General features: G+C 42.6%; 1 protein-coding gene and 1 long non-coding RNA gene across 3 annotated transcripts in view; one reads left to right on the plus strand and one right to left on the minus strand.

Annotated features, from left to right (window-relative positions):
- The window catches only part of LOC113033358 (uncharacterized), a 10,478-nt gene extending 6,442 nt beyond the window's left edge, over window positions 1–4,036 (plus strand). Inside the window, exon 3 of the long non-coding RNA XR_003274017.1 lies at window positions 3,092–4,036. This is a non-coding gene — a long non-coding RNA (uncharacterized LOC113033358). The remainder of the gene's footprint in view (window positions 1–3,091) is intronic.
- Window positions 1–13,081, minus strand: part of gnb1l (guanine nucleotide binding protein (G protein), beta polypeptide 1-like) — a 26,063-nt gene extending 12,982 nt beyond the window's left edge. Inside the window, exons 1-6 of one of the 2 annotated variants that reach the window (XM_026187082.1) lie at window positions 12,992–13,081; window positions 9,593–9,738; window positions 6,882–7,053; window positions 6,589–6,714; window positions 6,241–6,403; window positions 2,541–2,633 (exon numbers count right to left, since the gene is read on the minus strand). In XM_026187082.1, coding sequence (XP_026042867.1) covers window positions 2,541–2,633; window positions 6,241–6,403; window positions 6,589–6,714; window positions 6,882–6,991 — 492 coding nt within the window. In that variant the 5' untranslated portion in view covers window positions 6,992–7,053; window positions 9,593–9,738; window positions 12,992–13,081. The remainder of the gene's footprint in view (window positions 1–2,540; window positions 2,634–6,240; window positions 6,404–6,588; window positions 6,715–6,881; window positions 7,054–9,592; window positions 9,739–12,991) is intronic. The other variant, XM_026187081.1, reaches the window with a different exon arrangement.
- Between the last annotated feature and the right edge of the window lie 1,317 nt (window positions 13,082–14,398).

Here is a 14,398-nt window from a genome sequence, read left to right on the forward strand (position 1 = left end):
TGTAGCTGGATCTGAGCAGACAGTATGTCTCTAAACGCCTCAGAATTCATTCGGCTGCTTCTGTCCTGTGTCACATCATCAACAAACATTAGTGTCCAAGCCATCACGCTGCCTCCGCCGTGTTTTACAGTTGATGTGGTACACTTTGGATCATGAGCTGTTCCACGCCTTCTCCATACTTTTGTCTTGCCATCACTCTGGTAGAGGATAATCTTGGTTTCATCTGTCTAGAGAAGATTTTTCCAGAACTCTGCTGGCTTTTTTGTTCCAATCTAGCCTTTCTACTCTTGAGGCTTATGAGTGACTTGCTTCCTGGGGAGTCTTGTTCACTTGTTTGGCTGTTGTGAAGGGATCTCTCATCACCATGGAATTTATTCTGCGATCATCCACCACGCATGTCTTCCATGGACGTCCAGGTCGTTTTGTGCTGCTGAGTTCACCAGTGCTTTCTTTCTTTCTGTACCAAATTGTAGATTTTCCCGCTCCTAATATTGTAGCAATTTCTCAGATGGTTTTTTTTTCTGTTTTCGCAGCTTAAGGTTGGCTTGTTTTATTTGCATAGAGAGCTCCTTTGACCGCATGTTGTCTGTTCACAGCAAAGTCTTCCAAATGCAAGCACCATACCTCAAATCAACTCCAGACCTTTTATCTGCTTAATTGATAATGATATAAGGAAGGAATTACCCACACCTGCCTGTGAAATAGCCTTTGAGACAATGTCTGTCCAATTACTTTTGGTCCCTTTAAAAGAAGATGGCAGATATTAAGGAGCTGAAACTCCTAAACCCTTCACCCAATTTGAACGTGGGTACCCTCAGTAAACAGGTAAAAAAAAAAAAAACTGTCAGCGTCCAAATATATAAGGACCTAACTGTAGCTGTTTCAGCCGTTGCTTCCTGCTGTGTCAGGTTAAGGAGGCAGTAGGCAGCATTTGAGCATTTAATGCGAAAGGCAAGATAACGTTTGTATTTTTTTCTTCTCGTGACTGAGGAAAGACCTGCCATTGTGTGTTTGATAGTGAGTGAAAGAAGGGGTTGTATGCATTCACAGATGCACACAGACAGGGCCGGGTTTTCAGTCTTTTCTTGCGCTCGGAAACTCTTGAGTCACTCAGTCAGTGTAACAGATGAACATGCTTTGAAAGGAATCGGCCTGAAATGATTTACAATCACCTGGGCCCTTCGGCTTTGAAGTCAGACAGCTGCCTGTGCTGTATTACAAAGATATTATATAATTTATAATGATATAATTGATCATTATGTTTTCTGGCACTCAACGCTCAGCCAGCTTTGGTTCATAAATCAGATGATGAAAGGTGGGTGCAACAGTGAAATCAAAGGCAAACAAGAAAAAACACAAACATGGTGTCAGCAGGCACCGAGACTCTTTTCTCTACAACATCACAAACAATGTCACTTTTATAGGCTTTGCTTTTGACTTATTAACTCTAATTAGTATTACAGGGATGCTGGGCTAAGTGTGCACAGGCCAGCAGCTTGCCTCACTCTGGGGTTCAAGATGATAAGCTGTGTTTTGATTTCTGTTGCCTGTAAACTGCACAGCTCATTAAATTTATGCAAACCATCCACAGCCTTGCATCAAAACCCCCCATTCAGTCCCTCCCTGCAGCCCCAAAACCCGGAGAGTTAATAATTAACCATAAAAATAATTACAGGGTTGCGTTAATGGCTGGAAAATAAAACTTTCAACGGCAATCACAAAACAGAAAGCTGTAACTTCTTTTGCCCAGATCAGATTGGATGTACAGCTGCAGGCTGATATATGGCTGTGAACCCCCGGCCTTTCCAAACACTCTAATTACAGTGTTGGGACTCGCTGCCAGCTGAGAAGAAACGCTTGGAAAAAATGATGCAGGACGAGTTGTCGAGCTGTAAATCACGAGCCGCATCTCACGTGTGTGTTTTTTGTTTACTTTAGCGACTTGTCGTGGGCCGCTGTCCAATCAGAATGAAGCAGGTATGTACGGATGTGTGAGCTTTTATTAACAGTCATGAAACAAAAGGTACATCGTTCTCTGGCTGTCAGTGTGATTTTCTTTTTTTGGATAGTGTGACTGATCATATTGTGAATTTCCTTATTTTCTGTTATGTTTCACTGGTGGCTCCTAATTAGACCTGTGCAAAATGTTCTAAAAGACATTTTAGACAGTTTTGTACTAGACGATATCTAAGAAACACATCTCTGCATGTGAGCACAGAAGCTCCACCACATTTTAGTTGAAATGTATATATTTATATGAGGGGCAACCAATCAGAAGAAAGTTGTCCTGAAGGGAGGAAATAGAAATAAAATAGCTCCAAAGATAAATCAGAATAATTTTGACCTATGACTCACACAAATGTCAAAAAAGATGGGGGGCTGTAAATGAGCGGCATAGGGCCCTTTCTGAGTGTATCTGTGCATTTCTCAGTGTGTGCTGGTAATGGTGCAGAAAAATAGAGTAACAGACAATTAATTAAAACATTAATTAAAACAACTCAACAATATCTTTGAAGAAAACACTTTAAACTGATGCTTACCTGCCACAGTTGTAGACACATGACCATCCCCAGCTTTTCTTCTGGCACAAGGGTGCAGACTGCAGTCTTACTGGGCAGCTCGATAATCTTGATCTGTGGAGAACACGTGACAATTACAGGTTAAAACTGAAAGGGTACCATTACATTGCAAAGAAAAGGATAATGATGGATTTTTTTTCCTGCACAAAATGTGGTGTCTCGCCATCTTGCAGCTATTGAGATATTTAAGGGGGTCAAGATAAAAAGGCCGGGGGTCACCAGAATCAGTAGCACACATCCCAAGAGAACAATGGATTTCTGTACAAAATTTCATGGCAATCTATCAGCGTAAAAATGCTTTCATCCCAATCAAGGTCGTGTTCCTGCCAAACAGGACTGCTATCTCTCACCCCAAAAGCGAAAAATGGCAGCGTATGTGTTTTCATTAATCTGTTTTCATTACTGGCACAAAATTATATATACACACAAGTTCTAATTGCCAAGTTGGAATTTGTCTGTCTTCTGCATTCAAGTAACAAACCTGCAACCCAAATCCATACTTGCTTTTTCAGGACCTCCACGGATCCAAGTCCCTCCAACCAGCAGTACAGTGTCATCCATCAGCGCAGAGCAGCCGCCTCACTGTCTATAATAAATCCTGCTAAAGGCTCACCCTGCGACCTGAGTGGTGTTTTCCTGCACACATTGGCACTGATTCTGATAAAAAATACACAGACTAATGATGATGTGTGTGCGTGCACGTGCGAGTGTGTGTACCCACACATCCTGACCAAAGCTCATTCCTTCGACTTTCTCCACGCGGATGATATACACTGCTCATATTCATTCTCATTAGGCCTCAGATTAAACAGCCCTTAAAGGAAGCGATCTGTATTTTAGCACTAAGCCACATCTGTCCTGCATGTTTACCTCTGCGTGCCTGACAAAGAGGGCCTTTAAGGACTTCTCTGTGCCTCAGGTGATCACTGTTCTTGTGTGGCATCACACTGCCCATAAATAAAACACCCACGCTATTAATTAATGTTTCTCCCGTGGCAGCAAAGCTGCTGGCAGGAATCTCACTGTGAGCAGTAAACAATAAAACCACGTGAAATAGCTTCAGATGGAAACTGCTGCCTGTCTCGGTTACATATCTAAATATCGCCCCGTATTTTGCCCGAGGCGCTGAATCATGCCACTGTGAATGCTCTGTGGCAAGTGCCTCAATATTGTTCCTTAAGGTAATTCATTAATGGGTGTGTTTTTACTTGCAGATGCATGATAGGGATCTGACTTGGTCAGTTATGTCTGTGGAATGGGGTGGAGAGCCCAAAATGGAGTGTGGCCTGTTTTGGTCTGCCGTTTATGGGTCTGTAGGTGTGTCTCTGTCTGTGTCTGTTGGGACAATGGCATTATTGAGGTGCTGGGAGTCACAGGCGCCCTGATGCCTGGCCCACTGGACCGAGGTTAGCAGAGGCACGTTTGACTGGATCAGGTGACCGCTCCTTCCCTTTCAAGTGTAGCTCTGCCACAGAAGAGCACGTAACATGAATCTGGAGGCAATAAAAGATGGCTGAATAGCTGGCTGCCCCATCCTGCCTCACCACTCAGACACTGGCTCCACACAAAACCAAACAGGCGTGTGGGTGTAGAAAATTAACCTCAAGACAGACAAAACTGTGATTTCATTCCACCATCAGGACTGGGCTGGGATTCTTTTCTCTTTAAGCCACCATTCAAAGACAAAAATGTAAACAGCTACTTTGACTTTTAAGCAGGAACATGCTCATTACTTACTGTAAAGCACAGTTAAAACTGCGCTTTGCTTTCTTAGGAATTCTCAAAGCCATGTGTTTTAGACAAAAGCATTCAGGTAAAAGAATGTTACTAACCACAACCACAATTAACCAACATTTAGCTGGTGGTCAGTACTAAGATCCTGACCTTCAAAAGTGCACACTGATGCATAAAATCAAGGTTTGCTAATGATGCCATTCAGATCACAGTTTGACAGTTTCTGGCTGCAGAGGGCATGCTCATGTGTCATGTTGACACTACCTGAATGGATTCAATACGCTTATGGATCACATCAAATGCAAAACATCGGTGGAAAGATGACAGAACTTGCAACAAAAACAACTTTGAGGAACACAATTTTCCGAGAGCACACTTACGGTATCAAAACCCACAAATATGTGTGAATTCCATTGAGTTAAACAGCAACAGCAAGTCTGGTCAGGTTTATACAGGATGTGTTTTTACACTCAACTCAGACGGTTTAAACCAATTAAGCTGCACACACAAAAAGCCGAGCTATTTATATGCTAACGAAATCCTTCCATGTCAGTTGAAAATGAAACGGAGCATCAAGTTACTCATCAAATGGGAATTTAATTGAATGCGGACGGATGCAGTCGAATCTGCAGTGTCAGAAGTAACACTTTGCATTTTTCAGTAAGCATTAAACAACTGACTTCAGTAATTACATTACAGATACAATTATGTTGTTATTTTCATTGCAATCGGTCTTCAGTTCTATGTAACAACCAAACATGCTTCTTTCTTCCTGAGCACTTGTGCCACAATCAGCTGACTTGTGTTTGTCTGCAAATTGAGTCAAAGGCAGAAAGAGCCACAAATTAAAGCTGAGCATTTGCTGACCCCAGCCTGGCAGCCAGAGCCTGAACTTCAGCAGGTGATCTACCTGTTCATGTTTCTGAAGTAGAATCACTGTTGTGATCGCTTTGAGGTCTCTTTGGGCTGGCTTTCATCTTTGCTTTGTGTTCATACATAAAAACTAAAAGAAAGACTGAATGTGTTTCCTTGTTAGGACAGGGAGTTGTGTTATTGTGTGGGACTGGCCATTATGTGATGGTGCACTTCAGGTCATTTTACGGAGTAACAAGAAAATAATGCAACGAATAATTTAATGCATTACTTTCTCTGGCAAGTAATTAATCAACATACTCCATTACTTTTAAGAAAAGTAACAAGTAATAGTTAGTATAATACTTATATAACACTCAATGTAATGTAATCAGACTTGCATTCCTGTGAAAATGTGTGGCAAACATTTCTAGATATTATAATAAAAAGTTGTCACACTCACTAATAGAAACTCCTCTACCTCAAGAAAAAGATTCCATTTTTAACTTAATTACATTATATCTATAATAGGAACCTTTAAGCTTTCCCTTGTTTTCCCTCATGTCTATACAGTTACAATAGCAGATGCTCATATTAAACATAGCTGAAGTTTCAAATAATGAGTTCAGCATAAGTACAGCTAATCCCTGTGAGCCAACAGCTCAGGCTTCAGACAGTTTTGTCTACTCTTGGTTCTGTATCATATTATATGGTAAGACATCAGTGAAAGCGGATGTTCTTAATATAGTTCTCTCAAGTTCACACCTGTTGTTCAAACTTTTTATTCACAAGGCTCGGACAGTAAGAAGTAAAAAGAAGCAAAGGAGCTAAAATGTCTCATTTTAGACTAAGAATGGACTGAAGGAATTCCAAGGCTTAGTATAGGACAAGTATCATCTGGATCTATGGATCATGAAAAGTAACTCTTGTGGAGACCAGGAATAAAAATATTGAACTGGAAACAGATTCCCTTTAGGTTCAGAGATTTAGCATATGCCAGCATGTGCTGATAAAGAGGCGGGGGATGAACATGGATTGTAAAGACAATTGAATGTTGACACTGCTGATGTCTAACCTCCTCCGTCTGCTCCCCAGCGTAGGCCAGAAGGTAATTTGCAGGGCTCATCTCTACAAGGGAGCACTGACAGTATCCAACACTGCCAGTCCGCACAGACTCCACCAGCTCACTGCGACCTTCACTCACGTCCCACCAGCAGACCTGCATGTCCCGGCCCTGACTGCGCCACCAACAGGAAGAGCGAAACCAAAGCTGAAAATCTGCAGTTATTCACTATTATATACTTTTTAAAATCAAACAGTTTGCATAGAATTAAACCACAACTGACATACTAACAACATTTCTTATTCACAAATCCTTGCTAAGAAAATAAAGGTAAGAACCAGACAGCTGAGAGAGGTTTACCTGATGAGTGCATCTGCTGACTGCAGTGTGCTGACCCAGATGACAGAGTTACCAGAGTGAGCTTCTATGATCTTCTCTGCCCTCCTGCTGTTCAGGTTCCAGATATGTATGGCACCCTTTCCTGACCTGCAAAAACAAGGATGCTGCTTTGTAAAGGATCTTTAATGATCATCACGTACATAGAACCTTACACTAAACTGGTTCTGCTTTACAGTAGCTACAAAAATGGTAAGATTTACTCTTGTTCAAAGAAACTAACATTCAAAAATATGAAGGAGCAAATCGTGGCTCACCCAGAGAACAGGAGGGGAGTGCCCTCTCCTTGGCAGCTAAAGTGAAGTGTGTTAAGGGGTCCGCCCGCCCCCCTCAGGGTGTAAATGGGGGATGGAGAAGGACGAGACATCCTTTGGTCAAGCAATCAAAACGTGGCAGAAAGAAGGCTGAAAACTAGCGCCGCTGTGGTCACTGTAAAAGAAAAACATGAACATGAAATCTGAATGTAACACGTGACAGTAGTGTATTCTGAGGCTGATGGCAATAAAATGCTTACAGTCCACACTGGATTGCTCCACAAATACCTCTCAGAGACTGCACAACGTCTGATAAACGTATTTTATGCAAAACAGGATAATTGGACACATTTTAGATGAACAAAATAGAAATGAAGTGCACACCTAATATGTCAAATAAGCAAAAACCTTTTATGCACAAACACTGAGCACGGGCCTCCTTGAGGTGCTTCACCCTTTCTCTTCCACACAGCAGACAGATGTTTTATACACTGTCTGTATTTTCTCCATTGTTAGTAGCTACAGACCCTGTGGCTCTCTTTCGGTCTTCCTCCTTCTAGTCTGCGTGAAAACACCTCTCTTACTCAATATGTCATATATCACCACTTCTGACAGCTGAATTACTGTAAACACAGAGAGCTGAGCTTCTCATTCCTCTTGATCTACAGCCGTTGTCCCAGAGGCAGAGGTAACAGCTCGGGCTTTTAAGCTGTTTGTAGGCTGGGTAGCTGAGGAAACCAACCTGACCACAGGCATGCTGCAAGGAAATGATGCTTCAACACTGAACAATCACATGTGAATGGCTGATATCACAGCTAATAAAATGCTATCTATGTTTAAAATCATGGTGTCAAACTACATGAAAAGACACTTGCCAACACAAAACATACGGATGCACCAACTGGGCTATTATTAGTATTTATGTTTTGCACAGGCATGTGGCCCACGTATATGTAAATGGTAATTGGTAGTTCTTATAAAAGTGCTTTTTCTACCCATTCACACACATTCATATAAGCACTTTTTTCTATGCTTTTTCTACCTAAGTGCTTTCTATCTCCAATGGATGCATCGGAGAGCAATCAGCACTACAGCCACCCCTGTAAGCTTACAGGCATTCCCATCCAAGTACTAACCAGGCCCAAACTTGCTTAGCTATTCCCACATTTCTCTGCCTTAATTTATTCAGTATTTGTTGTGATTCGTTCCTCCATTTTTTAAGTAAAACAAAAAGATCATCATTAACAAATTAACTGCTTTTCATCATCACCTTTGAACTGGGTTCAGAGAAGTGTATCTTTCCCCTTGGCAAATCTGAGATGATCAAATGAGAAGCTTTGGATGAGGTGACACAGAATTACCTTTTTCAGCCAGTGTAAAAGCGATATGACATAACAGGTAAAAATCAGCCACTGACATTATCTATCCACCTATCAGCTGATATGTCCCACTTGTGTCCAAGTATATTGATAGCAGTTAGTATAGGGAAGAACACAATGTTCTGCAAGAACACATTTACTCCAAATATGAACCAAGATATATAATAGTAAGAGTCACAGGCCCTGACAGAGCCCTGATTTCAGTTTCATAGAGTAAATCTGAGGATACACAATGAAAGAATGGAGTCTACCAAAATCTACAAAAAAGTAACATAAGTTCTCTATAATGCTTGGCTGCTACACCAACTGATTAATGGCATTGTTTTCCAAAGCATCCCCACAGGTACCTAAAACTGGAAGCCTTATTCTCCTGCCCCGACTCACTCCCCTCCCCTACTTTTACTTATCATAACCCTTGCTCTCTGCAATCAGCAGACACTGAAACTGGAGCCCGAGGCATTCAGGAGCAGCTCATTTCAGGAGGTTAGTGGTTAAATTGTCCATGTGAATCTGTGAAGCGGAGCGACAGAGACCCCCGATCAACCTCCCTAATTAAGCACATAACAGTGTAGTCCCATGTTCTAACAATGACGGTTATTTCACCAGCTGTACTATTGATTAATATATAAAGCAGAAATTGAAAAAAAAAAAAGCATCAGCTTTTTTACCCTGTAATTAAGTTGGTCTAATAAATTAATACATTTCAGAAAAAGTAGGAAATTTTCATTCATTAAAAAGAACTTTATGTGAATTAAGTGCTCAAAACTTTCTGAGCATAATTCCTGCAGGTGTCCTAACTTTTCACAATAACTTGCAAACCCTCTGTGTGTCTGACAGCAGTGTGGAACAAATGTTACTGATGCATTATTATGACAAAACTCAACTGCCTGAAAGGTACCTAACAAAGGCCGACAGACTGCTTGGTCATGCTACAACATCACACAAAGGCCTTGAGAAAAGAACAGGAGAGGTCTCAAAGCCTGGCGGACTGGCACAGTATCCAGACTGAAACTCAGCTGGATCTGGAGCTGTACAGAACTGAAAGCACAGCAACCAATAAGTGCAAGACATTTGTGGAATCTCCAACGACAAGATTGAGACTGAAATTTGGAAATGTTTAAGATACTGACCATTAATGTCACACTTTTCTCGGAACTGAACCAACAGAAACGCCTTAAAGCAACAACTGTACAAACTTGTTTTGTATGGTATGAAGAAGATGGCAGCAGTATTTTTATGGGTCTATCAGTGAAGCTGCTCCCCCTGTGAATGGGTGGGTAAGACTACATTCCTTAGTCCTGGGCCTGTGTGAGTGTGTGACAGGGGGGGGCTAACCCTGGTAACAGGTGGGTTATGCCTCCCTTATTGTCCTCTTCCAGTGTTGAGCTGCGAGTCACACTGAGACCTGAAACTGGCTGTTTTCATTGGCTTGCTGTTTCGACTCGCAGAACTTTCCACTGGCAGCTGCAGCTCGCCGTCACCTAAAAGACAACAGCCGGAGTCAGCGGCGGACACGCGCTTTGCAGGGGCTCGAGAACTGCAAAAATAAACGCACATCCAAAGGATGAGTATAATGGCCATTTTCCCCCAGCCACTACTTCCTCAGTGAGGTTTTCCAGGCGTCAGCATTTCCAGTCGCTGAACTGGCCCAACAATGGGCCTGCTGTTGCGGCTGCAAGCGAGTCAGCTACAAACCCAAACACAAACATGCAGGCAGCTCAGGAAGGGAGAGAAAGACACTGTAAACAAACAACATGGTGACTCGAAGTCACCAAAATGTATTTTCAAGAAGGAAGCAAAGCAAAGGGGGGGATCTGCCCTGGCATTTTTCAAGCCAGTAATTTTCACTTGTGAATGCACATCCGCTGTAGTGGTCGAGCTGCAGTAAAGCTGGCAGCAGGATCAGGTCAAAGAAATGCAGACGCAGGTCAAAGAACTCAAAATTTACTGGGTTGCTTTTTTTAATAAACATAAGAAACCTTCATAAGGTGAACTATAAAAGACAGGAAGACTCTCTGTGTGGCCATTGTTTTATTAAGCATGTTCACAATGAAAAAAAGAATAGCTACACCTAATTAAACCTGTGTATCGTGCACAAGAATACTAAATCAGGGAGACTGATTAATACGCCTGAGCTGGTTTTAGGAGCCAGCGGGAAGAGGCAAGAGAGGACTGAGGCTCCTGCTGGCCCTGTAACAGATAAGACAGCTCTGGGTAATCTGACTCAAAGTCCACGGATAAAGGCAGTTTGTCTCTTCTTGGGCCGTCTGTCCACACCTACAGGGTAATTAGGCCTAATTATGAGAGAAAGGTCCGCTTCCCCTTCATGTTATTAAATGAGAGCCAGCCTCGCCCGCCAAGAATCTCTCAACACCAGCAAGGGGCTGGCGACCTTCAGATCAAACACAGCGACTATCTGTGCCCCCCTTTGACTGCGCCACCGCCCGTTACCCTCCTCAGCATCACTGCACATACGAAGAGGGAGGGGACACACAGGACAGTCGTTATGATATGGGGCATCAAAGTTTTTCTATTTTTTGTTTTTCCAGCAGAGTTGGAGGGGAGAGTCCTGCACATTCCTCGCTTGGTGCTGTATCACGTGATCGGACGCTACCCTCCCGAGCTCCTGAACTTATGGGATTGTGCCATTCATAAATATAAAGAGCAGGCAGGGAAGGATATACTGATCACAGGGGTTGATGATGGGACCTTTTATAATGCCCCAGCTTCACAAGAGCCATTATGGAGCCATGGAATCCCAAGATCCCGTTCTGTGATATGAGCCTCATCAAATATGAGATCTGAGCTGCATGATGAAAACCCAAAGCAGATTACACATAGCTCAAAAGCTCCAGTCTAGATGTGCCCTCAATGAAAAACCTACTTTATGACCTATCAAAACCAGTAATATTCCTTTTCTTAGCCAACAAAGGTCAAGAAAAAGCTTCCAGATTCTTCTAAGGCCACTACATCATACCTCAGCTATTAGTCATACTTCACTATTAGCTGTTTATCAAAGGCAATGCTCTTATCTGCTGCTTCCCTGCTTTTTCTGGTCATGATGGCATTTCCACCTCGCTTGTTGATCAGTGGGTGGTGAGCTGATTCTACAACCATTAGTCAGCCCTTCTTGCCTCAGCCCTCCCCCTTTCCAACTAATACAGGTCCTCCTGAGGAGGAAACCAATGTGCCAAATAGAGAGCGAGCTCCATTATAAACATGCAGCTAGAAAAACAGAATGGGAAGTGGCAAGGAAGACACACACCCTTTATTGTGTCTTGGTGGGGGTAATCTGGACTGGATAAACAGCCCAGCGTCAGATAGTGGCTGAAGTCAGACACAAGTGCACCAACACCCACTGTCAGTCACAGATCCAATGAGCGGGAAGAGGCAGCATTGTTCGCGTGAATGGCGTGAATGCTAAGCAGGGGCCACTGCAGATAAGGGCTCAATGCCTTGTGGGAGTCACTGATGCAGGCACTGATGGAGCACCATGTCAGAGGGTCCTGATTTAGGAGGTTCTGACTGTGGTCAACAGGTACCAAGAGCCTTATCTGTTTGCATTATCACCCATTTCCTCCATCAGGTCATTTGCCTGGGCACTAGAGGAAAAAGGCACACAAGAGGGTCGACAGCTCGAGGGTCATCATACATCAACGCACATTTTGAGTGTGATCACCTTCGGATATATGGGGATTATGCTGTCAACGCAGCAAATATAGGAAAACAAGTGCATTCTTATTGTGCTCTAATTCAAAAAAGACATCATGCATTGAGGGTTGGGGAACACAGGAAACAGCAAGTTGTTACACTTTGTCAGACTGCACATCCCCCACTCCTTCAGCTGTCAGTCATCTTCAGGGGCAGCGATGAGTGACTGAATGCACAAATCAATGGTGAAAAGTTTGACAACGGGATAACTAGTTGTAGGTGGTGAACGGCTCCTGGAGTTCAACCAGAACGGACTCTTAAATGTGACCGAGTAACAAAACACCATTTACAACACCTGTCCAGCACCTGTGCATTCCTCAAAGGCTGTATAGGCTCCATATTCATTGCTTTTCTAATACAATAACTAACTTTATAACCTGTAAATACCAAAAAAGAATTTCATAGATGATATGTAATAGACACATATGCTCATTAAAAAGAATTGATTTTAAAAATGTAATTTCTCCTTGACTTATTTCTCACACTCCATTCTTCAATAAATAAAAAAATGTATAAATATTTATATAAACCTCCCTCACAACTAATTCCAACACATGTCACGAGGAACATAAGCTGTAGCTATCACTACAAACTTCGCTCAAAAAAATAGTACTTTTAAGTACCCTTCTGACCTACAGGAATGGTACACCGTGTATTTTATCCACAAGAGTGGATCCACAACAGAAATATAGCTCTCATGTTAATACAGCTCAGAGGGCAGATAAGAAGCTGCCCTCCACGCAGATGCTGGACTTCACATCCGGGATTTCCGTTATTCGTTATCTACTGAAGGAGATATGTTACACAAGCCTTTGTTAAAATCTAAAATACTGACTTTAAAAAAATGTTTGGAGGTGCTTTGGTTTCTCTCGCGCGATATTAGTAAGAAACAGGCAAACGTTAGCAACGTGGCTCGAAAATAGCCCTAATAAACATTTTTAGATGTCAGGAGTTATTGCTGGGTATAGTGAGTACACAGTTTATGAAAAGAAGTAGACGCTTTAATGAATATTGTTAAAATACCATTTGAGCGAGACACCGGTGTTTTCACTGCAGCTGTGGGAGAGGCGATACAAAGCATGCGCCGCATCTGAAGGACCTCTATTTACAGAATATGAGCTGTCCGTGAAAGTGCCTGAACAGAACAGTCATTCATATTTTCGCTCTCTCGCTTCCACTTTGCTTTTGAAAATTAAATCAGAAGAGTGCTTATTAATGTGGCACCCTGTACCTATGTACGACCCTTAATAGGTCTATTTCATACTGAACATGCCGTTCTCAACAAATCTCTGTACATTAAGACGTTAATGTTTCTTTATGTAAAAAGATTACTTAGTTTTATAGAGCCACTAAACATTCCCTATCTAAAAAAGCGAAATATGGAACTTTTACAGCCTTGCAATACTACATGAACAAGGGAGTCTTTATATTTTTTTTCCACCCTTTTTCAGTCTAATTGAGAAAGAGAGACAGAAAACACAGGGCCCTAATCCACAGAGCACACAGAGCCCTTTCATGGGAGTGCTGGGAGAGACCTTTATTTGTCCATTCCTATCACGGAGAAAGCGGGGTTTCAAGGTTGGCTAGGTCTAAGCTGGAAGATTAGATGAAACAGGAGTGTTTTAAACCTCTTCTGTGGCCATGGATTAGGGACAGTCAATCCCCCTACACTCCAAAAATGAAACAATACAGAGTACAGGTGGCTCAGTGGAAGAGAGTGCATAGTCTAAGAAAGAGAAGAGAGAGAACAACATTCATTTAACTTGAAAACCGGAGGGAAAGGGGGAGAAAATATCTCTATACACTAGAATTTATTTGCAGACAGACTAGTGTTTGATCGAGTAAAAACGTGTAACATCGTTATAATTACTTAGGAGTGCCAGTGCACCTAATTAACTAATGCAAAGGGTCATTTACACAGGCACTTCATGGCATACATGAAGAGAGTGTATGTCAGTTGTGAAGCAGTGAATGTTTGCACCAATTAGTGCAAATGGAGGTGGCAGTAACCCCTCAGCAGGAGGTGGGAGCAAGAGGTGTCCCCTGCCCTGCCTGGACAGATATCATGGCCCACATTATCATCAATTATTCCTGGCATCTCATCTTACCCATGAGCCGGGTGGGTGCAGGGGGTCAATGCCAGGGTGCCCTCTGCAGCAAGTGGCCTGGAGTCCACATGGAGAGGGTGATAGGGTGTGCAGTGTCATCCGTCCAAACCAAGAGGCCCAGTAAGGAAATCCCTGGAATCCCACTCCTGTTCCAGCTGGGGCAGCAGGTCACTTTACAGCTCATCACCAAATTAGAAAGGCTGGGCAGCAGGCAGACCACAGACAGACTGAAATAGATGGGAGTACTATGATTCTGTCTGTACCCTGAGACCATAAAGTAATGGTTACATGGTTTAGGTGCGGAGATGGACTCCATAAGGAG

Source organism: Astatotilapia calliptera, chromosome 12 (assembly GCF_900246225.1).
Source record: "Astatotilapia calliptera chromosome 12, fAstCal1.2, whole genome shotgun sequence".
Classification (NCBI taxonomy): Eukaryota; Metazoa; Chordata; class Actinopteri; order Cichliformes; family Cichlidae; genus Astatotilapia; species Astatotilapia calliptera.